Raw genomic sequence first — 25,872 nt, 5'->3', positions numbered from 1 at the left:
TCTTCAGGATGGTCCTGTGCAAGGGTAAGGGTTGGACTCAATGATCCTTGTGGGTCCCTTCCAACTCAGCATATTCTGTGATTCTGTGTGATTGTCTTGACTCTCTCAAGAAGCTGGTGCCAGTATTTGTGTGCTACAGGTGTTGTGCAGCAACAGTATCACTACCAGAATCTTCTGGCATCATTTTATGAAGTAAAAAATAAATTAAATCAATCTCTCCCCCTTTTTAAAAGTAACATCAGAAAGCTGACATAACACTTCTTGTTTATGACATTGATAGGGGTTGAATGTACTTGCATAATTACAAAACAGCAAACATGAGTAGAAGACATCCAGATTTTACTAAATCCATTTTTTTCTAGGTCTTAACACAGAGAATGACATCTAACAAATTTCCTGTAATTCTGATTTTGACATTTGTGAATCCATGTTGTTCCAGCAAGGCTTGATATTCAGAGCCGCTTCTCTCCTTTCCCTCTGTCTGCACAAGCATGTTCAAAGACTGCAGCAGAGCTGTGCTCCTCTTCTTCTTCTCATCATCCAACACCATTTCAGCCAGCAAAATTGCACAGCCTAATTTAAAAAAAACCACATAGAACAGTTTTAATCTATTATCAGGAAGGAAAATTTCTGCTGCCATATGTGGGGATACAAACTGCAAGACACAGGTGACTTCCTTTATTATGTATGGATTTGCTCTACTATTAAATGAATTATCCACTCTTCTCACAAACCCCAGGAAATTCCCTTTCAGAGTATGGAGTGATCACACACAAGTCAAAGTTGTGAGTCCATTTTCAGGGGAAAAGGGGACGACTTCTGTAGATTGGGCATGAGGGTTATGGAAAACTGAGACAGTAATCAAGTTGCTTCTTTTTGGGATATACTGCTGCTTCACATTCATATGGAAATGTTGCCAAGCAGACAAAGCAGTGGATGGCGAACATTATAGAAACAGAGAAGTCAATGTTTCTGTACAATATATTGTGTATATTATTTCTGTAGGAACTGAATTCTTTGTGGTGGGACTGACCTAAGGATGAGAACAAAACTTAAATGCTCCTGTTTACACAGAGTCTTTTCCTCCATCTTCCGACCTGTGAGGGGAAAGGGAAGCCAAGAGAGGGCTACTGACAAAACAAGCATTGCTTTACTTATTTGTCTTGCATCTTATGTGGTGGTTTCTTTTGGCACAGTGGGGGTAGGAGGCCACCAACTAAGATCAAAATAGCAGCAGTTTACAGTAATTTTATTACTAAGTGATGCATAACACTCATATCTTTCTGCCCTTTAAGACAATCTCCTCAGAGCCATTCCTACTCATACACCTCAGATATTTAACAATTGACTAGAAAGTTTAAAACCTAACCCCCTCATTCTTCATGTCTTGAAAATCTTCCTTAGTTATGTGTATTGCTTAGGAAATATTTTCAGTGTCAGACCACTAAATCCACCCCTTCTACCAGTCAGCAAAAGATATCAGCTTTCTCCACAGCAACTGAAAAACTCATTTTGAATATTAATGAGAAAAGATGAGCTTATAGTTTCTCAGGTGACTGGGCTACACCAAATGATTATAGAACATCTGAGACTGAAACAGACCACAGGAGACCTCCAGTCCAATCTCCCATTCCAAGAATGGCAGCTCTACAGTCAGCTCAGGTTGTTCAGGGCTTTGTTCTCACATCCTGAAGCCTCCAAGGACAGAAATTCCACAGCCTCTCTGGGCCACCTGCTCCAATGCTTAATTATCCTGAGAGTGCAAAGCTGTGGTGCATTACCACAGACACCATGCCCAAGGGACTAACGCTTAATGTGTATGGAGTGTTGTGCTTTAATCATAAAGTACACTGAGGTTGTGTGGTAACCAAGAACATTCTATTCAAATTTTACAGTCAGATACATAGTACTTAGGGGCACAGTTTTAAAGTCTGTGAGAGTTATAGGCAGGCTAACTTTAGGATTGAAACTTTCTGACTCAAACAGCTTATAGCAGCTTAAAGAACACATTATGACTAAGTATGAGATGAGAAACATCTGACTGCTGGAATGAGCCTCAGTATACAACCCTGTTAAGCTACTGGCATGCTTCATGTCAACATGGAAAAGAAACACTTTAAATTTATTCAGTTGTTGAATATTTGGCCTTATCTTTAAATGTCTGTACAGATGAGATCAGTCAAATTTCCATTTAAAAAACCCCTTCTGCTAAGAATTAAAAACCTCAGTGTGGTAGAAGTCTGACATTTCCCAGATTTTGGACAGCTGAAATGCTAAGTAGTAGGCATGTTTCTTCTGATGATTTGAATCACTGTAGCACGTTTCCTTTACTCAGTGCTCAAAGAGCAAAGTAACTCTTGACTTAGTAACATCCAGGCAGATGCAACTCTTGACCTTGCTCATCAGCTCGCTCTCTTTTGCTGAGGTTGGTGGGTCAGTATTGGCACAGCCTCTTTCAAACTGGTTTATTGGGATTATTGCTGTACAAGTGTGACAGGCAACAAACTCACAACTGATAAAGAAGAAAGCTAGTTTGAAAGTACAGCCTTAATTTCCAGAGAGGCTTCCACTACAAAGTATATGTTAAATAGAAAACAAATATCAATGAAGTATCAGGAAAAAAAAACAAACATTAGGAGAGATGACAACAGTAAAAAATTACTTGAAGAGATAAGATACAGCACATACTTCTCCAATTAATGACTGAAGCATGAAGAAACTTATTTTTAATTTTCATAAGAGGTTTTATACATAAATCCTAAAACTCATCTCAAGTAATGAGATAGAAAACATATACAGCCATTCAACCATATTCAGAAACCCCCAAAAGTGATAGTAAGCAACAGGAACAGCACTGAGCTGCAACTTGTATGTGTACAGACTATGGCTGGAGGTCAGAGGCCACTGAAGTTCCTTTGTGATGTTATAGCTGCTGTAGGAACACATTTGAGTTTTGTCCTGTTTTCACTTTTGCTTGCAGAAAGAATGCTTAAAAGGGTGTCCTTAAGATGTTTTTGAGTAAAGTCCCACAGAACAGTGATAAAAAGGGGATTAATATCCCAAATTTCAGACAGATAGCACAATATTATTTTTTTTCATTTCTGATAAAAATGAGCAGTAACCACTGAATACACTGCAGAAGGAGAATTCTATTTTTAAGTCCAAAAAAACTAAGGTATTAATGTGGCTTAATACAAGCTTGAAGTTTTAACTTGACATGCTATACAGATATGTCAAGTCTAAGCTTAATACAGTCTGAAAACTTGCCAAGAGAACTGGACATTAAGGTATTTCATACACAGGAGTTTTGGCCTGCCCCAGATACCTTTTAAAATGCATAGAACTCACTCCTGCAGGAGCTGCAGTCCAACTTTTTGTAATAACTCTGCTTCAGATAAAGGGTCAAAATAATTCTAAACTAGTAACAGGTGTTGGTTGATGATGCATATATTGCACAAGTGGATGAAAATCCCAGTTTGCTTCTGGGCATACTACAGTTACAGACTCTTTCTGAAGCATAGAACAGCATCTAATAAGTTTCCTGTGATCTTAATTTGTACATCTGTGAACCTGTACTTCTCCAGTAGCTGTTTATATTCTGAGCTACTTCTCTGCTTGCCTTCAGTAATACTGAGGGACTGCAGCACAGCTCTAGAAGGGTGTGTCTTCTGTTCATCAAGCACAGTTTCTGCCACTAGCAAGGCACTTCCTGCAATTCCAAAACAATCAAAAGTGGTTCAGTGTAAGTATTTTTAGCTTCAAGTTTTTAGTGTTTTGTTCAGAGACAGTTCTAGAAGTCCCTCAGGCTAATCTTTTAATGGAAATCAGTGAAAGAACTTTATTTTCAGTAATCTCTTCCTGGAGGCAACTGTGTTATTGTTAAAAAGAAGGGAGAGTTTAGAGCACTGTCTCCACTTCAGTAAAGTTCATGTCACTGCCTGACTCTTGAACTCAGCCTTTCATTTGAACCAAACAACTCCCATTAGTATCTGTCATACACAAATCTTTGCATAAAAAGATTAATACAGTTACCCCCAATTTTCTTTAATTTATAATCAGGATTATACTTTATGGCCTAGATCTTATTTTGAATGTTCTCCTCTGAAACAAACTTCGGGGCTACAGCTGGATTAAGGAATCAGATGACCTTAGCAGTCAGGCTTTTCTGCTTTCTGTCTTCTCCTTTGATCTTTAATACTGCCTGAATATGAGTCAGCAATGTGCTCTGGCAGTCCAAAGGGCCAACTGTGTCCTGGGATGCATCAAGCACAGTACTGCCAATCACTACACAGGTGATTGCCTCAGTCTACTCTGCACTGGTGCAGCCTCACCTCAAATACTGTGTGCAGTTTTGGCTGCCTCAATGTAGGAAGGACAAACTATTAGAGGGTATCCACAGGGAAGTGACCAAGATGGTGAAAGGCCTCAAGGGCAAAGTTTATGAGGTGCAGCTGGTTCAGCCTGAAGAAGGAGTGGCTGAAGGGTGACCTCATCACTATCTAAAACTTCCTCAAGGTCGGCAGTGGAGGGGGAGGTGCCAATCTCCTCTCTCTGGCAACCACTGACAGGACAGGAGGAAATGGAATGAAGCTGCATCAGGCTAAGTTCAGTTTGGACATTAGGAAGAGGTTCTTCACCCAGAACATGTGTGGGCACTGGAACAGGCTCCCCAGGAAGTGGTCATGACACCAAACCTGACAGAGTTCAAGGAACGTCTGGACGATGCTCTTAGTCATATGATCTAGTTTTAGTCCTGCAAGAAGCAGGGAATTAGACTGGATGATCCTTATGGGTCCCTTCCAACTTTAACTGGAACTATTGAATTGAACTATTCTATGATTCTATAATTCAAATGCAGGAGAAAGTCAAAGAGGCTACATACTTCTCATGGTATGTGTGCATAAAGTAGTACTGAACTCCAGCCAGCTGACCATATTCTGGGCACTACTGAGACAGCAAAATGACAGCAAAACCACTGCTTCTTGATTAACCTAAAGGAACTTTAGTTAGACCATTTCTGTGTCTAGAAATAAGCACATGCTTAGTTATTTGGTGATACAGTGCTTAGTAAAAAAGACTGGGCCTGTCAGAGACTGGGGAGATGATACAGTTGTATGTGAAGCCTGCAACTATAGTAAAAGCTTATTTATATATAATTTTACTTGCAGTTTTGTTTCCTTCTTTTTCTTAGTACATATTACCATAATGCGAGCCTAGACATTCAAGCAAAGGCTACTACGACTGAACAGAGAAATATGTTTTTTTAATATGAACTTATTATTACTCATTAAAGATACATTAACATTCACCTTCAATTCCACAAGATGAAAAAAACCCCCAAAACTTACCTGGTCTGCAAAGAGCTGATATCTTGCTTAACAGTACATGTATCTTTTCATCAGGCCAGTCATGAAGAATACGTGAAAGGATGTAAAGATCTGCTTCTGGAAGCTTATCCTTGAAGAAGTCACCTGTTGGAAAGCAAAGTTAGTACATTCCTACAGAAACCACAGAATATGTTCCTACAAAATGAAATTAAAATATTGCAGAGGAACTAGGAGCTGCAGCAGAGGTAAAGAAAGTAACAAGAACGAACAGGTACAGGTATGCTCTGATATGCAGATAAGGAAAGCCTAGTTAAAAAGAAGATCAGATCACAGGTAAGAATTCTGTAACATAAGAATGGAGAGCAAGCCTAAAGCAAGGAAGGAGACAAAGTTCTTTGCAGCCACCATGTTGATCTTGCCTAGAAATTAAATGCCTGAGGACATGCAACCTCTGCTCCCAGAGCTAATCAAAAAATGACTCATTCATACTTATTTATCCACATTCTCCAATCACAGCAGGTTTGTTTTTATCCTCACAGACTTGAAAAATACAATGTCCCCTTTTAGGGTGGGTGAGTCTGCAGTGCCTTGTACTAGGATACATTTTTGGAGCAGCAGCAAAAGAGCCTGTTCTGTGCTTCAGGATTAACAGAAATCATTCAAAAGATCATGCACTACATTTACCTGATACAAATGTCACTGGAGCTGTGTGTTGTCCTGAAGGCTGAAAGTAAGAGATGTTTGCAATGACTTCTGGAAGGTCAAATACTGTGACCTTGAGATTTGGGTATATCTGTACTAATTCACGAGCCAGAGCTCCAGTGCAACCTGTTAAAAGTTTAAAAAAGTCAAATCAAGTATTTTCTCCCAGCATTTTCAGGCATTTTTAAGGACAAGGCTGTATATAAAATAGAGACATCAAATCAGAACTAGAGGCAGACAGTCAGCTCCACAATTAAACATGGGCAATAGGACTTCCTGGTGGTTAGAACAATGTTTTAAAGCTTGGGGAATGCAGGCATGACTCCTTACTGATACAGAATTGCTAATATGACCTTTGATACCAGTACCTCAGAGTTTTTTCGGGGAGCAAAAAGCTGTAAATGAAATGGCAAGGGCTTCTAATTTGTTGACAAAGAGCACTAGAACTGTTTAGAATTTAAAAAGCACCAGTATATGAAGTTTGACAAACACTCTCCAGTGTAGCAAAGGATAAAGACCACAAAGTGTTGGAGTATCTGCAAAAGTGGCAAAGGTTGCACCAGTATTGTTTTAATTCCTCTGACATGCTGTCCACCTCCCCAGGCACTAAAGAAAGTGTTCTTCCTTCAGTGGATCTTTCCCTATGTAATAACACTCCCTCTGTGCAGCTCCAAGCACAGGGCAAAAAAAGGCTGCTAACAAGAAGAGTTTCTTCAGGTGTACCATTGGTCTTCAACATTTTGGTGGACATCTTAGATATTATTAAAATAATCAACAAAAGAAACCAAAAAGAATCAAACCCTTTTGTTCTAGCAGTGATGTGTTTCAAGTTTGACACCCCAATAAGAGTGGTTCACTACTTTCATTACTTTTGAAGATCTTGGACGTGTCAAAGGAGACCAACAACACAGCTTAAAATGGCACTCCCAGCCCAATGCTCTATCACTTGAGCCACAAACTATCTTATTTTCTGTGTTGAGCTGTGTCAGTATGTAACTGTTTGAGACAAGCATTCACTTATTTCAAACTACTCAAATACCATTTAGGTAACTCTGCTTTCAATTAGGCTGCACTCGGTTCCTTCATTCTGACATTACAATACCAGGAAAATAACAGTAGTTAATATTACTACAGTTCTAGTAAAAAAATGATACATATGTTTTAAGTAATAAAATGTGGAACTGAAATCAAGCTTTTCCTTTTAATTTGTATACAAATACAATTACAAGAAATACCTCCTAAATCACAAGCAGATTTAAACCGCGAAAGATCAAATGCTGTAGCCACGTCTCTTGCTGTCAGGCGAGCAATGCTGTGCATGGCAGCCATAAAACGCTGCTTTCCCTCCTGGCTGTGATAATAGTCCTAAAAAGAAAAAAAACCTGGAATTGATTTTCATTATTTATCTAAAACTATGTACAACCAAGACAGTAGGTGCACACTGTGAACATTAGAATTCTAAAAATAAAAGATCAGTTAAAAGTGCCACTGAATAATTGCTAATGAAAGTCCTTTGTTGTTTTACTGTAGTGAAAAGCAGACTTTTGCATCCCCTCAAGAATTCTGATCACAGACATCTTTTGCAGTGTGTCTCACAAGACAAACTTGTCTGGTTTGAACCGGGTCTTGGTGAACTCCCAGAGGCTGTTAAATTCAACACTTCTACCCGTGGGAGCGGGGGCATCATAGCAGGAAAAAGAGGTAATCTGAAAAGTGCCTTTTGAAGAAGTAGTGTGTCTTTCACATATAATTACTAACACATTTGTTCAACAGCAAGATGTCTCCAGACTTTAAACTGTTTGAAAGGGCAGATTTAGGAGACTCAAAGACAACCTCAGGTATTCCTTCTTCTTGACATACTCACAAATTGCTTTCATTTAATTCTGACATTTATTCTCCCATCATGGGAAAATAACCAGATAACTGGACTATAATGTAAATCTGAAACATTAAAGCTCATACAATTTTTTGTTGGCCTTTTTTTTTTTAATTAGGGAAGAAGTAAGCATTCAGTATCAAAATCTCATTACATGATACATATGCATGAATCCCTTTATGTCTCACTTTCATACAGATTTCACCAGTTATGGCTGGTTTTGTGGTTACAGTGGAACAGAAGAATCTCTAGGCTGTGGTGTGCACAGTGCCATAGGCAGCTCATGTATTTCTGCTCAGACATACTATCCTGTACATACAGAGAGCCCAGGTCCAGACTGGTCACAGGCATCACTCAAGCGAAGGCAAGTTGGTAATCCAGGTGTGTAACAAAGGATGAGATCCAGTTCACATTCATTAAATCACTGAATTAGTATATAAATTTAGGCATCAGCTATCCTAACGTAAAGTATATGAATTCTCTTTGAATGATTCCTAAAGGAGTTTCTGTTCACCAGTAATCTAAATACTAACATTAGGTTAACAAGACCTTCCTAAGTCTCCAAAAGCTCTTATTTCCTTCCATCAACTGTACATGAGGGATGTAGACATCTCCTGTAGGAGGCTGGTTTCATCACCATCTAGAAGTTAAATACAAATTAAGAACCTCAGGATGTAGTCTGAAGTACACAATTTAAGCCAGCGCTGCTGTCAGAGATGAACTGACATTCTCCTGCTCACACTAACAGCTCCCTCCTTAAACAGGCACAAATATTTATGCCTCTCCACCTGCTTCACCAGATGGGTAACTCACAAGTTAGGCTAATTATAACCCTAAGTGATTCTCCAGTCTGAACACATGCACCTGGGCTAGTATTGGAAAAGGAATGCCAGAGAGATGGAAACAGTTGGTGGAAAGGATTACAATTTTATCAGCAACATACAGCAGCTTGAAGCACATACAAAACTACAAACTATCATAAAGGAGATTAGATCCCTTCTCCAATGCATTGACAGAAAACAGCTTTGACTACACAGTCAGAACAGCCCAAATGGGATGCACATCAGTATCAAGTGACTGGCACCCAATATGAAAGGAGTGCATGTGTGATAAGGTACTAATTGGTTTTATAAAAAGAACACAAATGTAAATTAAACAAGCTTAGAGGCTGTTCTGTGAGTGTGTCTGTGGGATGGGCAACACTTCAGACAGAATTTTTGTCAGTGCTTGAATTTCCCAATATGTGCTGTAACTGCTCTACCACTTCATAGCCTAAAGTTGAAGGGAACAGAAGCCTGGCACTCATGAGTTGCTCTGTGTTTCTACCAGTTCTGAGACTGACAAACTTCCTGAGACAGCACAGTCTCCACTTGCCCCTAGATCAGTTCTGGGCTCCTCACAGCTGGCTTTGATACTAATGAGAGTTTTTATTACCTGAAATAAATCCTCTGCTTTCTTTCCAAAGGCTCGATGGTTCTGCCTGCTGCCTTCTTTGATAGCAGACTCCAAGTTTGTAAAGAGAGGCCAAAGGTGATCATTAGAGTGAATAATGTAGCCATGAAGTGAGTATTCACCATCTGAGGTCAGGAAGGTATTTGCTGAGTCTGTATTACCATAACCTTATGGGAAGAAAACAATTGTAACCAGCTTTGTTTCGGTACTTTACAACTGTCACTTAAAATCTGAAAGCATGTTTTCCTGCTAGCAAATCCTGATCTTATGAGCTATTAATAGAAATTTTGCATAAAAAGTAAAGAATTCCCAAACTCTTGTCACTCTAAAAGGAGCAAGTACTTAGTTCCTAAAAAGAATTTAGATGCTGAAAAATATAGATACACACTAACTTATTATTTTTATTTTAAATCTGAGTATCTCAGATCCCTAATATTCAAGGGAGAGCATTAGAAGTCCCTCATCCTTGATTGCATTTTTGTTTAGATTATGGCTTCTTCTTCCCTAAATTCAAGCTTTCTCCAGTATGTTTTGCCTTTGTCTTGACCTTTAACCAAGTTAAAAAGGCTCCTTTATCTCCTTTTCTTGACACTCAACCATTTCATGTCTTACTATGTACATGATATATATGGAAACTTAGAAATACATAGTGTGGACTGAAAAAGTTCCTAATACTGACTCTCTCACCTACATAGACTTTCAAGGACTGTTACAGTTAAGGGAACTAAAATTTAGATTGTTGTTCATGAAAGGACACATTCCAGAGCTCTCATTAGAATCCCGATTCTCTGCTGAAGACTGACTGCACTGCTGCAGCAGGGAACGGAATTTGACCCTTACTTTAGATAGGAACATAAAAGTCTTTTCCACCAAAGTGCTTCTAAGATTATCAAGTCCAACCTTTAACCCAGCACTGTCAAATTCACCACTAAACTGTGTCCCCAAGTGCCACATCTACATGCCTTTTAAATAGCTCTAGGGGTGGTGACTCAACCACGTCCCTGGGCAGCCTGTTCCAATGCTTGACAACTCTTTCAGAGAATAAATTTTTCCTAGTATTCAATCTAAATCTCCTCCAGCACAATTCAAGGCCATTTCCTCTTACCCTGTTGCTTGTTACTTTTGAGAAAAGACCAACTCTGACCTTGCTACAGTCTTCTTTCAGTCTTCTTTCAGGTAGAGAGTGATAGGGCCTCCTCTAAGCCTGCTTTTCTCCAGGCTAAACAATCCCAGCTCCCTTCTCATAAGACTTGTACCCCAGACCCTTCATCACCTCTGTTACCTTTCTCTAGACACACTCCAGCACCTCAGTGTCCTTCTTGTCATGATGGGCTCAAAAGTGAACACAAGATTTGCAGTGTGGCCTCACCAGTGCTGGTTCAAGGGGAGGATCCCTGCCCTGGTCCTGCTGGCCACACTATTTCTGATACAATCCAGGACACCATTGGCCTTCTTGGCCACCTGGGCACACCGCTGGCTCATATCTATCTGCTGTTGACCAGCACCCCCAGGTCCTTTTCCACTGGGCAGCTTTAAAGCCACTCTTCCCCCAGCCTGTAGTGCTGCAGGGGGTTGTTGTGACCCAAGTGCAGATGACACATCTGAGCTATTACACTGCTCCCTGGGACTGTCCATATAACCTTTTCTTAGATACTTGCTCAGTACTATGTCCAGAGAGCAAACACAATCTAAGGTTTCCACAAAGGACACCTGAATGTGTTTGTTGCATAAAACTTGCCCCAACACGGATCAATTCCAGCTACTGATAATGAAAGCAAAGGACCAACATCTGTTCCCCCTTCCCCCAAATCCAAGTTACCCACAGTATCAAGTTAGACTTGATAGACCTTCAAAGCATCTCTTCTGGTCCTATAGTCTTTCAGTTACATAGAGTTGCAGGGAGGATAAATTAGTCACCTTGTGGTGTCTTCTCCAGTAATCCAAGAGCAGCACACGCATCAAGGAGTCTTTCTGTTCCACACACAGAGGTTCCAATCTCATTTGCAATATCCACAGCCTTCAGTGGACCTTTATGTTTCAGATGATCAAATATCTTCAGCTTAGAGGCTACAAGCAGAGCCTACATGTAGGTAAAAAAATTGCTATAGTGTGTTGAGTTTAAAAGACTGCAACCAAGAAACAAAAGAATCTGCCTACAATTATTCTAAGCAACTACTGTTCTTAAAGTGCAACACACTTAAGTGCTTAACAAACTCCTAAAAATTGCTTCTTTCCCTCTCAGAGGGTTTCAGTATCTTAGCCGACAATTTTTTAGCAAAAGCGTTTAGGAGAGAAGGGAACTCAAAATATTCTGGGATGCAATCTAAAGATTTTGCACGAAGATCACTTCTTTATTCAGATATCTAGCAGACTCTCATCTAAAAGACTGTTCCATAAGGTCAAACATTCTTAAGCATATGAATCAATACCAAAAGATCAAATTAAATTTGATTTACCCAAAACATATAGAACTGAAACTCTCCACAAAAACAGTGTAACAGAGTCAGTTGCTATGATATGGGTCCTTGTTTTATTAAAATTAAGGGAAAAAAACCCAAACAACTTCACCACACAGCTGCACTACATCACAGCTTAACAGGATACATACAGATGGAGTGGGGATGAGAGAACAGATAGTGCCTCATGGTGAAGAAAAGCCCATGGGCAATAGTGGTCTAAGCTGAAAACCTTAGCTGAACTTGTAAAGATATACTAACCAAACCAGAGAGGAAAGTTAATGACATGTAATAATATATACCTCTTTGTTTGAAATTTGCAATTTTGCAGTTTCAGGATTCTAAAGTAGTTAAAACACCTAAAACCAAGAAATTTATGTAGTGCTCAAGAGTGAAGGCACACAGCAACCATAGAATGCATTTCTTTGCAAGCGACTATAATGTACTTAAAAATTAATGGTAATCAAGGAAATGGATTGACCTTCTGCTTAATAGAAATTAAACAGAGGAAAAGATTAACTTCCCTCTTACCCCTCAAACTCGTTATATCTTTAGTTCCAACTTTGCATTTCATTGCCACTTTAGCACTTTTTTTTAGCACTTGCTTTTCCAAAAGCACAAGTGACTTGATGGAGAAGAGTAATCTATTAGAATGATCATTGTTCATTTCTTCTTCCCCTTCTTCACTATTGTCTTCACTACACTGAAACTGTGAGTAGAAAACCTGGGGTACTTAAAATGTCCAGCTATACAGTTCTCATCGTGCTTGGCTGCTACATAGAGCATGTGACTCTGTTCATGAGCTCTAATGAGTATGCAACCATCACATACAGTATGGATATTATCAGTTAAACACATCTGGAACACAAAATAGGTTGTTAAAAAACAATATCCTTAAGAGGCAATAAAAAAATTAAGATCTTCCACAGAATTCTAATGCTAAGCATTAAAAGTCAGAAAGGAAATATAATATATACAATTCTTGTCACAGTTTTAAGGCAGGTAAGTTAGCCATATTAAATGCTTTCTTTGCAGAGTATATAAATTTCAGCTTGGTTGTGCTCTTCTGATCAGTTAAAAAAAACAAACAAACAAACAAAAAAAACCCCCAAAAAAACAAAACCTCACAAAACTTTCCCTCTCAGCTCGAGAGAGAAAAATTATCAAATGGGTAACTGAAATTTCATAGAACAGACAGAACAGATAAAAGCAAATTAAAAACCCACCCAACAATGTTTCAGCTATCTTAGACTCTCTAGAACTTCAGTGGTCCTTTTTTTCTAATTATTAATACATTCATACCCCAGCTCAAGTTATTTCATATTACCTGGTACATATTGAAGCCCAATGAAACAATCATATCAGACAGCAATGTAATGGATAGTCTTATTTTTTCTTTACCTTTGAAGCCCTAAAACCATCCATCAACTCTAGAATTTTAGATGGAACTTCTGGTGCTCTTTGTGACACTCCATTCTGATTTTCCAAAGGTACTGTAAAACTAGTTCTGACACCAGAACTGTTTTCAGAAGTGTAAACACCTCCTGAGGAATGCTTCCCACTGCTGTCCAACTTACTGGCACCTTTGTGCTCTGTGAAATTTGAAGATTCACTTTCTCCATCACTTAGGTTCTCAAAAGTGTCCACAGAAGGGATAGAGTCATACTTTTTATGTTGTACATTATGCTTAGAGGGTGGATAGTACAATTCTGCTAGCTTTTTGCAGAAGTGATTCAGAGGAAATCCCATCACATTCAAGAAGTCTCCATGGACATACTCAACCAACATTCCACCCAGGGCCTGGATACCGTATCCACCTGCCTTGTCCCTGGGGAAGAGAAAGGAAAACCAACATATATCTAATTAGGGTTAAGAGCAAAGGTAACACAGAACACAAAAAATCCACCAGTACTGCAGAAGCTGGAAAAAAGATTATATAATATATAATGATATTATATATAATAGTGTACTCATTAGTTAGAGGCAGATTAAATCTACTAGCTAGGCTCAACACTTCAATTTATAAATCACAAGATAAATATAAAGATCAGTATTTCTGCTAAGGGTGAGTAGCCAAAGGTCTTCATGCTTCAGACATGCTTCAGCCCAAATGCCACAGTCATCTAATCAGGAGGTAACACCAGCTGATTGTATTGCCATAGGTTACCCAGCATTCCCCAAGACTTGGCTACCAAAAAGGTAACAGCAAGAGTCACTGAGACCGACACTGCCACTTGGTCACTCCGATGCATGCTGACCCTCACCCTATTCCACAAGGCTGAAAAGCCTTTAGGAACATGTCAGGTCCCAAAGTAGCTCACAATGAAGACGGCATACTAGAACTAAAATGACCTTAGAATGCATCTTGCAGTTCTCAAATCACATCAATACCTAAAATGAGGATCGGGAAGACAGGACTCTGTTGTGAAGGAGCAACCCATTCAAACAAATTCCACTACATTTCATTCAGCCCTATCCAACTCCTGCACAACCATCCAAGATACGAGTAGAATTGTGGTTCACAACACTGTGCTCTTAGATGTCATGGTAATGCTGGTAATTTGGCACAGGAATGTACGTGCACAGAAAGTAACCTTGGAAATCTAATTTGTCTTTAGGTGTAATTATGCAAATTCCACAGTGTGGATTGGAAATACATACAAGCAGATAAGCTGCAATAGACCCAACAATTTTACTATTTGCATAGAAGGAAGAAGGCAGTTAAAAGTATGTTTCCTACATAACAACAGAATCTGAAAGCCTATGTCAGCAAGCTTTGAAACCAAAGGTCAGTCACTCTTAGATCTATTAACTTAAGGTAGTATGGAATTACATAAACTGCTTGTGAAAGGAAGTTACTACCCAAAGAATAATTGCAAATTTTTCATCTTAGATTTGATCAGAAACAGTTCTTTACATTTTTAGAACTTATTTCCAGATTCCCTTTCTAATAGTCTCCTAAAAGAAACAGGAGAATCGGTATCCCAGCAAATGCGATTTTTGAATTGCTATAAGTTAGGAAACGGATTTTCCTTTTATCTGGCATTTTAAGCACCACTGTATAGCTTTGTCATTGTTTAAATTATTCTTTTATAACATTCTTAAGACTTACACCGACTAAATTAGGAATATTACAATGACTAAAATGTCTTTTCATTTTTAAATTAAGTCACAGACCAGTAGGGTGAAGTAATTTTTGTATATGCTCACAGGGAGGCAAAAAACATTGTGACCATCAAAAGCAGTAGTATCATATTCCACCAAGACCATTAACACAACTGGCCACATATTATTTATTTTTCTACAGAACTTTATATTCTGGCATTGGATCCTGAGTAGGACATTTACATTCTACATTTTATTACTTCACAGTTAAGGCTGAAACTGTAGAGTTCCACCCTCTGTAATCACCTCTTTCCAAGAGTGCAGTCCTTTGGTTTTGCTGCCATAAACAGAAGAGCTACCAAAAAACACACTGGATCCTCACACTGGAAGTTGTGAGGGGAGAAAGTTGTTCACAAGGGAAAGATTACAAAATAAAAAGCTGGGTCAAAGAGGCTGGCAGAAACTAAGTCTACTCATTACACAAGCCTAAAACAGTTAGGATTACTATGGTCCAGCCTTCTTTCTACAGTGAGCCGGAAAAGAAGAAACAGATCCAAGAGGACACTAAATTCAGCAGTTCCTTCACAGAGTCAGAACAAATGCTTCCTATCTTCTTGATTTTATAAACTAAGATAAATTGTCTTCTGCCTCAGAGAGTAATGAAATATATTCTCTGAACCTTTGGTCCTTCAGAAACCCTTGCTGTCACACACCCTGTTTAGCAGAATTAACAGAATGACCCAGTGCTGCTCATGAGCCATTTTGTTGCAGCAAAGCACTGCTAAAGTACATTTTCTTCCAGAGGAAATAGTCAGAATATTCATAAATAATTTTCAACCTGACATTCATCCTAAAAATCCATGGTCAATTCTGTTTCAAACTACTACTTTATGATGTGCTGCACACTAAAGATCACCTTTCAAAAACCCCAGGAATTTCTATTACAAGCTGTAGTCTTGCCAAAACATTCTTCTCTGCATAATCCAGTTTAGCATCAGTCTATTTAATAAGCTGAGACCCTTGCATGCTCAGAAAGTATGCCTCATTTACAAATAAGCACTGAAATAAATCCTAAGTCTACACTGGTTTCTCTTTCCCCAGTAAAACATGACTGTATTGTTTTATAGCACAAATGAATTTAAAAACCACTACAGTTTAAATCCTTCCACGGTCAGAATTCAAATTACAGAGACTAAAGGTCGTCTCAGATCACCTGATATGCAGTCCATAATGCTAACTACGCCTTCACTAGGCTTCAGCTAAGACAAAGAAAAGGCAAATTCCTTCAAGTCACAAATATTCCCTTGTTGTCTCCAAAGAAGTACTTGTCTTTTTTTTTTTTTAACAATCTAGACAACTTCATCTTCGTAGTAGTAGTTAGGCATTCTGTTCTCATCCTGTTTCTTCTGTGGAATCACTGTTGTCTAGTATATTTGTACATGGTGTCTACATATATAAGTAACTAGTATATTACAAGGGTAGCAGCAACACAAGCTAAAAGATAATTATGGCTTAGTTGTATTGTCTCAGGTATTGAAGATCCTGAATGCCTCTGCTGACAGAGAATTAATTGTATATTGCATGAGTGCTTGCTCTAATCCAGAGTATTTCCAGACTTCACTTTTCAAATGCATTAAGGCTCTAAGAAGGTATCTCATTTTCCCTGAAGAAGTGACAGCTCTAGAGAAGAAAAAAAACAACATACTCACCTTGCATCACCCATGCTATCATTTATCGTACACATAAAGCAATTTTTCACAGGACCAAACACTTTATGCTGGTGGCTTAATAACATACCCTAAGACCTATTCTCAAATGTCATGTGATAGCATCAGAGTCTTACTTACATTGGCTCCCCACTATGAATGTACTCCCATAGGAGCTCTTCAGACAGCTCAGAAAATTTTACTTTAGTCTCTTCATAGAAATCAGTAATTTCCATCTCTAGCTTACTGTCTACAGAAAAGAAAAGAAACAGGAATTGTAATTTAGAGGGCATAACATCTAAGTTTTATTTGGTAAACATTTCACAATTTTGCTTGGGGAAAAACTTAAAGATACTACACAGATGTATGACATGACTAACAACATTCTTGAGAGAGAGTGGACTCGTAACTTCCCCAAAACAGTAAAAGCTTGCATTTCCAAGCTCTGCAGTCCTGTCTTGGGGCTAACAGATTGCTCTCCCTTTGTGGAATATGTTCTTTAATAATGCTTATACAGAGCTACTTATGGACCGCTGGCACACACATCTGGCACTGGGTACAAAGAAGGCTACAACTAGCCTTCCAACTTTATGACTGTTGTCAAAGAACTCTTAACAACACATCATAGTTCAATATGTAGCTGTCATAAGAGTGGGAATGCACAGCTGCACCTGCACTGCAGACTCAGGCATCCAGCAATCCCATCAGTAACCACCACTGACACTTTCCTATCATCTCTCAGGAAATGACAAGATTATTTCAGACCTCTCTATCTAGAAGTGGTTGAGGGAAGGTGCAATAAAGTACTGAACACATGGGTAGGGACCCTGCTGCACCTGGTACACTGAATCTGGTATCGTTCCAGGCGAAGGCTTTTCCAAAACACGTTCAAAAGGAAACAACCTTGCACAAATGAGTGTGCATATTACAGGTTATTAGTTCTCTCTGCTCTTTTCTACAAACACCGAAATCAGCATCTCCTGTTACCACTGTCTTGACAGGAGTGGAAATTCTTGAGGAAGAGTATGGAAGATCTACAGTACAGAACAAGGGGAGAATACTAACCAACTTCTAATGGTGTTAGTGTGGAAAAAAGCCCCGAACATTTAATAAACCAGATATAATAAGAAAATTGTTGCATGTGAAGACAGATTACTACAACTTTCAGTATTGATAAAAAACCTCAATCAGCTTAAGATAAAAATTTCATCTGTAATATATATGTGGTACTTAACAAAAGCATTTTAATTATAAACTAAAACTAAAAATGTATTCTAGAAAATCCTTCCACTGATGGCATCACTTGGGAAATATGCAGATTTACAGTATTTTTATTCATCTGAATATGATGAAGCTTAAATTTGCAAATTTTAAATGAGATGTGCTGTTATAGCATCAGTACTACAGTTGTGTGCACTTTAACTTTCTTCCTACAGTACACAATTAAAGGTAATATTATTGTTGCTGGATTGCTCCCTGGAACCCTTTGATAATGTGTTTTATTTCTTTTGCAGCAGCTCTCTTTCTACTGTACTAGCATATTAGTAAGGGTACTGGGTTACTGATTTTATTTCTATTTTACAAGAGTTAAAAGTAACGACTCCAGAAAATACTAAAACCTGTAAATACTTTATCTACAGAAAGACTGTGTTGAGTGAAATGTCAGAAAAATGATCCCTGCAAAAGCTCAACAAAAGGAATATTGGCATAATTATTACACAGTGCTCCCCAACCACTCCTCAAATTATATTAATGGTACAGTTCACATAAAAATCACTTGCTTACTCTATAAATTATCTGATAAAGAACACTGATGTACTGCTCCCTACAGTTCCTTAACCGTCTGAGCCATTAAGCCATTACTCTACTCATGCCCTAAAAATGGCTCTGAAGTTGCCCTTATTTACTGAAAATTGAAGTAACTACAGATAACAGTAACCACTTGTATTTATCAGCCAGTGTAAACCGAACAGAGGAATCAAGTTAATATGGATCAGTTTCTGCTCAGTCTCACACTTGGTAGTGCCTTACTTGAATTTCTTTAGAATATTCCCACAATTTACACTGGTCTTTCAATTAGTCTCACAGCTTTCAGAGACAGTATTTCTAAAGTCTATAGTATTTTGTAATCCTCCTTCCTGTGTGAAAACTCAATACAGCAAGAAGATTGGCTTTTGTGGGGAGGTTTTATTTCTATTTCGATAAGGTAATTCTTGAGTAGAAAACCAATTCAGACTGTAAATGAAACATTTTCATCCTTTTTTTTCCACTTATATGAGTCAGTATGAGAAACTTCTAAAGCAAATACCGAGCTTTAATAAAATGAAACACATACCTTTACTGTGGCAGTGTATAATAGCCACTCCTGTGAAGACGCTGTGCTCTTTCCCATTCAACCTGTCAGGGAAAAGATGTGCATTAAGCAACAGTCTTATGAAATGTTCTACGTGATTACATTGCTACAGCCTGAGAAACAGACCATTATATTAATCTACCACTCAGGTGGGGTTGGTCTCTTCTCCCAGGCAGCTATCAGTAAGACAAGAGAGCATGGTCTTAAGCTCTGCCAGGGGAGGTTTAGGTTAGATATTAGGAAGAAGTTCATTACAGAGAGGGTAATCAGACATTGGAATGGGCTTCCAAGGGAAGTGGTGGAACCTCTCCCTGGAGGTTTTTAAGATGAGACTGGATGTGGCACTTAGTGCCATGGTCTAGTAACCACGGCGGTAGTGGATCAAGGGTTGGACTTGATGATCTCAGAAGTCCCTTCCAACCCAGCTGATTCTATGGTTCTGTGATAATGGGTCTGACATGCACCCTGAACAAATATATTTTATTTTAGTCATTTCAATATAGGTGAAAAGACATGGGTGAAACAAAACCAACCAACCAAAAAAAAACAAAAAAACCCAAACAACCCACTATCAAAAGCTTCAGTTATTTCAAGTCTCCAAAATATCACTTGTACTGTACTGGAAAAGTAGTCCATGCTATCAGTTTATTCACTGTGCATCAGGAAAGTGACTATTTCAAATGCATTAGAAAAGACCAGTCGGCACAAATACTGCTTTTACAGCCATCTTCACTAAAAGCTGGCAGTACATAGCTAGATGATGCAACTTAGACTAAGCAAGTGATAGGGAACTAGAGCATATGTTCTCATTTCATCCAGACTGGCCCTCAGAAATCCCACGGCAAGCCAGAGAGCAGAGAATCCAAATTCCATTTCCCCTCACTCCCTCTTGTAGTGGCTCTGGAGTGTCACGCTGTGGCTGATTAGTTTTGAGGACTTCATTAATCTACTGTGTCAGCAATCACTCACTCACTCTCATGGCTGGGCTTCACAGACAAAGATTTGGGAAAGGTCAGCAATAGAAGTATAATAAATAGCAAGCGAACGTGAATCTTTGAAGAGACTATTTAAGGAATAGCCTCAATGATTAGCCAGAATATTTTTGGATGTGATCAGAAGCATCTCACACTCTTTGTGTCCCCTAAAGATTCCACACTGAATTGTAAGATGAAACAGTGTATGCAAATTTTCATCTGACACCTTGGATACATGCAAAGATGTATCACCATCTGCATTTTTTCCTGGAGTTCCAAAAAGCTAAACATTACATGCATTTTATATTGATTGACTAAACTTACAACAAACAAAACAAAACCCCAAACATTTGCATATGTTAGAAGTAGATTAGGCTCTGGGGAGAAAAAAAAAATTAATTAGCTGGACATGGCATAATTTCAAGCAAAAACAGTTGTGAAAAATCTCTTGCCAGACAAGACTCCTCTGTGAATCTCCTAATAATGACACAGGTTGCTAGCCCTTCTTTGTTTTAAAAAACTACTTTTAAATTTGAACATGCCACTTAGGATCAAACACTCAACAATGAAAAAAATTAAAAATCTATATACACTTACAGAACAAAACTCAAAAAAACATCAAGCCACTTGTATTCACTTTTTAGATGTCTGAGTTATAACGTAAACTGATGAAACAAGCAGTGCACCTTTTCTTCCTCTACTCCCCAATAAAACAGAAGCATGATCTGAGGATTCCTCACATCTCATCCTTCACAAAGGTGACTAGAATTAGTTAGTGTTTCTTTAAAAAAAAAAGTGCTATAAAACAACATTAAGCTTGTAGTAGGAAAAAAGCAGAAACCTCAAAAAAACCCCACCAGCCTACCAACTATGGAGAACATTGATGGAAAGAGATTTTTCCTCCTCAGTTAAACTACACAATTTAAAGAAACTGTCCATGAACTCATATGAGCATGTACTTTCTTGTATGTGTAATACTAATTGCAGCCATCCGGTACCTGAAGGGAGCCTACAAGAAAGATGGAGAGGGACTTTTTACCAGAGCCTGTAGTGACAGGACAAGAGGGAGTAGGTTCAAACTAAAAGAGAGTAGGCTTAGATTAGATATTAGGAGGAAGTTCTATGCTATGAGGGTGGTGAGGAACTGGAACAGGTTGCCCAGAGAAGCTGTGGCTGCCCCATCCTGGAAGTGTTCAGAGCCAGGCTGGATGGAACTCTGAGCAACCTGGTCTGGTGAAAGGTGTCCCTGCCCATGGCAGGGGGGTTTGAACTAGATGATCTTTAAGGTCCCTTCCAACCCAAGATATGCTATCATTATTCCATTAAATCTCAAGCCTCAAACCACTGCTATGATGGTGCCATCCTCCTTCCCACCGTGATTTCTCTCCTTATCTCCCCATCCTGTACCAGCTGAAGCAGAGTCTTGTGATAAGTGATTCTCAAAATCAATCCAAGTGAAAACAAAACAGTTCATTATGTCTCTGATCAGCTTCCTACAGTGGAAGGGCAAGAGCAAGCAGCCATAGGTAACATAAAAGCAGGTCTAACTTTTTCATTGGAAGAACTGGTTTACTCTACTTAAAAATCACTGAAAAATTTGTGTCCATGGAGATTCTCATATACATCAAGGAATCTGTACAGCTCCTTTGAAAACAGTTTAATATACATATTTGGAATCTTACTTAAAACTACAGACCTTGACAGCATCCTATAGGCATCTTGCTTATCAACTGGTTTCTCCAAGATCTGCTCATCCACAGACTAAAACAGAAAGACAGAGTGAATGTGCTGCTTTTTATTACTTTTCAGAAACTGAGGTCAGAAATTATGTTTAAACCGTGGTTTCAGTCAGGGCTTCAAACATGAGTCTACTGAGTAGAGCAAGAAGCACAGATATTTTGGTAGAACAGGTAATTTAGGGTCAAGCACATAATGAGTGTCACACTCTATCCCCTCCAGTGGTCGCAGCTCTCAAACAAAAGGGCAATCCAACTTTTTCTGTCCTTAACCATGCACCAATCTCTGTGGAGATGACAGGTATAAAATGATGCCTTCTACAAGGCACAACACTGAACAGTTTACATGATCTGGACTTCGACAGCCAACAGTTGCCTGAGAACAGGATTTCCATTACATATTAGAGGATTCAAGGCAATACTTATGCAGTACTAGTGTTTGCAAAACCAGCAACAAGGCCTCTGGCTCTCAAGATTTCAAAAACTACCTTGTTGGGAAAAAAGACTCATCCAGAAACACAAACTTCACAGTGAAGGCAGCTTTCAAACTTTAAAGATGCAAGTATTTCCTACACTTGTCATAAAATAATGCTAAACCACAGAAGACTTCTTACCACAATAGTGTCTGCTCCTATGACAACATCAGGTGTTCTCATATGCTTCTGCAAAGGCATAAAGAAAGAAGATAATACTTCGTCAGAATAGATAGAAATCTTTTAAAATTTACAGTGAGAAAACATCAGCTTACTGGTTTACAAGGAGGGCTCTACACTGATCTGAAAACGAGACAATTTCTTCATTTGCACTGTGTGGAAAATAGCAATCACTCATATGGCCATAAAAGTGAAGCTTGAGCAGCCTATTCTCACATCACAAATTTGCTCAAATATGTTGTTAATGAACAACTGCATCCAGGAAATAACGAAGGCATTCTCAAAGGTCAACCTGATCTTCAAGGTGGCAGACAATTCCTTTAAAGGAAGTGCCCTTATGGAAGCCAGAGAATACAGCCCTCTGGGATCACATTTCCAAGTCAAGTTTTATTGAAAAATAAAAGCCATTTTCTCCAGCTACACCTCTGTTATCTCTTTGAAAAGGGAACATATACAGTCCATTTTCTGGTAATGAGAGGTAGCATTATATAAAAATTCCTTGTAGTTTTTTCTTGACTTTAAACTGCATCTGTCCTTAACAGCTGAGTTTTGATTTACTTGCATGTTATCAGGTACATGGTTATTATTTAACACATCATGACAGGAAACCTATCTGTAACTGCAACCATTACATTAAAACATTTGTAGGGAGGCAATTCTTCTATAGAAATGCTGTTGATATGCTTTAAATTGCTAAATGATGTCTAAAATTAGTGGTACTAATTCCTGTATGAAGAATTACTTTGAAATCCATTGAACAAGCATTATTCCCAGCACAGTGTTTTGCAACGAAAGTCCAAAGTAAGTCATTTAGTGAGGCTGGGTTTAAAATCCACTCTCCTAATGTGGTATCATTGTCTGAAAAGTAGTTGACAGAAAACTGGGTAACAATTTACTTTAGAGATCATGCAATATTTGCTTTGAAAAATGGTGACCTCTGGCAACACAGTTCAAGTGTTCAGTACTCCTTTCCTGCCACCAGTATAGCATCACCAAACATACCTCTCTCTTTCGAAGCTTTATTATTAAGAAATTATTATGGTGCATTTTATGGGATTTAATCAGCTAGACTTCAAAATAGGTCCTGGTAGACAACAGCCTTATGGCTCAAACACAGTGATAACAGTCAAGGTCATAAGTCAAATACATCACTGACAGTTTAAGCTGCATCACTGGTTGATAAAATTTAGGATACAAAACTAGGTTCTTGTCTACAGAACCTGAAGGCACATCAACTTCTCCCTTCTTGAAATGAAACTGTTTCTTTGTCCAGAATAGAATTTGTCTTTTTTCTGCTTTCTTCTGGTATTTCTACACTCACAAATTCTGAGCTATTGTTGTCACTACTGTTCTGTGAATGCTACAGCAAAGCATTGGATTCATATCAGGGTTTTTCCACAGTCTGTCTTCACAATCAACAAACACCTGGAATTAGGTCAGCCACACACCTGACTTTTCAAAGGAACTATCTCCCAAACAAGAGGAGGTTTGCTGCTAACGAAAGATGCAGGCTACTGCAGTTTGTGCAAAGCCTCAACTGCAGGCATGAGAGTTTTGATTAGGCAAATTAATTACAGAAAGCTGTCTTTTACAAATGACAGAAAAATAGCTATTCACCTTCGGTGGAGAAAAAGGACTCGGGTCACTTAAGCAGTGCATGCAAAATGAGTCACAGGAACACGCACCACCTAAAGACAAAAATCTCATTGCCAAAATAGCTGGTAACTTACTACATGCATTCTGTTTGCTACTTCAAGAGCTTTCTGTCTTGCTGTTTCCACAGCATACTCAAAAGGGGCTGCAAAAGATGACTTTTCAAGTGTCTCCTTAAACCAGGATGGAACCACCTCAAACCGCAGGCCCTGTAACAGAGGAAAGTGATGCAATCAATCTGGTCTCGTTATTGAATATTGCTCACAAGGTATATCAAGCAAGTGGCAAATTTGACTTCTTGCTCTTTCCACTTTAACACACCTCCCCTGGCAAACCCATAGGGGAAGAACACAGTGCTTCTACCACAGTGTTTAGCACACACATATAATTTGCAAACAGCCTAAAAAAAAACCACACAAAAAAGCAGTCAGAAGGAACTTCTAAACCAGTGTGCTTATTTATTAGAAGCTAATTGCATTAGTAATTTCATCAGTCCTTTCCTATAAGAACTAACAGTATAAAACTGATGTGCTTCATAAACAGAGTATTCTACTAGTGGATTTTTTTTTAATTGAATCTATGCACAGCACTTGTGCAAAGTCTTATAGGAGCTTTACCAGCCTTTACATGTCCTTATACATGTGATGAAGAGAAAACAAAACCAGCCGTTTTCTGTATGGTTTTGTCAAAAAAAACCCCCAAAAACCTCAATTTTTTGTTTCCAGGTTACACTTGCGAATTTACTACACCCAGCAGGCACCTTAGGTTTCTAACAACTGAGTACATGCCTGAACCTCAGCACTTCTCCAAACATTCGTACTGTGAAGTTAATTTTTCCATCTAAGTTCAATTTCTCACTTGAATTATTAAGAATAATAACACTAAGCAATCTAAATTGGATAGGTACTACCGAAGTGCTATTCGAAAGCCTCCCGCGGCCTGCCTAGCGAGGCAGGGGCTGAACGGGGTGAACGACGAGTTACGGCCTTCTTTGCGTTCCGCAGATGCTTTACGGAAAGGACACGGCTACCCTGCTCCCCCCGGCCCGCTCCCCCCGATCCCATGGAGCAGGGAGCGGGCGGGCCCCGCAGGCCCGGCCCGGCGCTGGAGGCGGCCGCTGCCCGCACACCGCGGCCCGGGCGAGGCGAGCGCTGCCCGGCCGCACTCACCGTGTTGGTGAGGATCTCCCGGCGGCGCGGCGAGGCGCTGGCCAGCACCACCCGCTTGCTGACCAGCTTCCCCAGCACTGGGCTCAACACCATGGCTGCCGCGGATCCTCAGCCTCCCGCAGCGCACCGGGTAGGGGCGGGGAGGCGCCGACGGTCTTATGTGGCGGCGGGGCCGGGGGGCGGAGCCGGGCCGTGAGTGAAGGGGAAAGGGAAGCTCGGGGATACGGCTTTGGGGGCCGTGGGCGTCCGGCGGTGGGAACGTACCTCGGCGGTCGCCCCGCCGTGAGGGGAAGGGTGTTCGCCTGGAAGGCCGCAGCTGCGCCGGTCATCAGCTGCGCCGGTCATCAGCTGCGCACCAGCTGGCGTGGGCTTAAACCACAGAATCACGGAAACAACTGGGTTGGAAAATACTTCAGAGGATATCCAGTCCAACCCATGAACGAGCACTACCATATCAACTAGACCATAGCACCACATCCAGTCTTTCCTTAAATACCTCCTGGACAGTGACTCCGCCACTTCCCTGGGCTGCCCATTCCAATTTCTAATCACTCTTTCTGTGAAGGAATTCTTCCCAATGTTAAACCTAAACCTCCCCTGGCACAGCTTAAGACTATGTTCTCTTGTCCTCTCTACTGTTGCCTGGGATAAGAGGCTAACCTCCACCTGGCTACAACCTCCTTTCAGGTAGCTGTAGAGAGCAATAAGGT

General features: G+C 39.6%; 1 protein-coding gene across 2 annotated transcripts; it reads right to left on the bottom strand.

Moving 5' to 3' along the window:
- Window positions 1-247: 247 nt before the first annotated feature.
- Window positions 248-25,312, bottom strand: ASMTL (acetylserotonin O-methyltransferase like). Of its 2 annotated transcripts, none has more exons than XM_051806974.1 (13): window positions 25,163-25,312; window positions 24,071-24,202; window positions 22,302-22,349; window positions 21,648-21,712; window positions 18,960-19,021; window positions 16,766-16,874; window positions 13,215-13,641; window positions 11,275-11,437; window positions 9,340-9,524; window positions 7,265-7,394; window positions 6,012-6,155; window positions 5,349-5,471; window positions 248-573 (listed from the first exon to the last, which is right to left on the bottom strand). In XM_051806974.1, exons 1-13 carry the CDS (start codon window positions 25,253-25,255, stop codon window positions 359-361), a joined length of 1,896 nt encoding a protein of 631 aa, XP_051662934.1. In that variant the 5' UTR covers window positions 25,256-25,312; the 3' UTR covers window positions 248-358. The 2 variants fall into 2 exon arrangements, with proteins under 2 accessions (XP_051662934.1, XP_051662935.1); XM_051806975.1 differs by lacking the exon at window positions 248-573 and adding an exon at window positions 2,451-3,709.
- Window positions 25,313-25,872: the final 560 nt, after the last annotated feature.

The sequence above is a fragment of the Manacus candei genome, unplaced genomic scaffold (genome assembly GCF_025592945.1).
Source record: "Manacus candei isolate 608988 ecotype Guabito, Panama unplaced genomic scaffold, ASM2559294v1 h1tg000069l, whole genome shotgun sequence".
Taxonomy (NCBI): domain Eukaryota; kingdom Metazoa; phylum Chordata; class Aves; order Passeriformes; family Pipridae; genus Manacus; species Manacus candei.
Note: the sequence above shows the minus strand (reverse complement) of the source record. Positions and strands in the feature narration are given on the sequence as shown.

What these genes read in the sequence shown, in the direction of transcription:
- ASMTL (XM_051806974.1), bottom strand. Translation starts at nt 25,255, where the DNA reads ATGGTGTTGAGCCCAGTGCTGGGGAAGCTGGTCAGCAAGCGGGTGGTG. An exon ending in ATTCATAGTGGGGAGCCAAT is followed by an intron (nt 13,642 to 16,765) that starts GTAAGTAAGACT and finishes TCTCTTCCCCAG; the next exon opens with GGACAAGGCAGGTGGATACG. An exon ending in AAGCAGAGGATTTATTTCAG is followed by an intron (nt 7,395 to 9,339) that starts GTAATAAAAACT and finishes TTTTCTTTTTAG; the next exon opens with GACTATTATCACAGCCAGGA.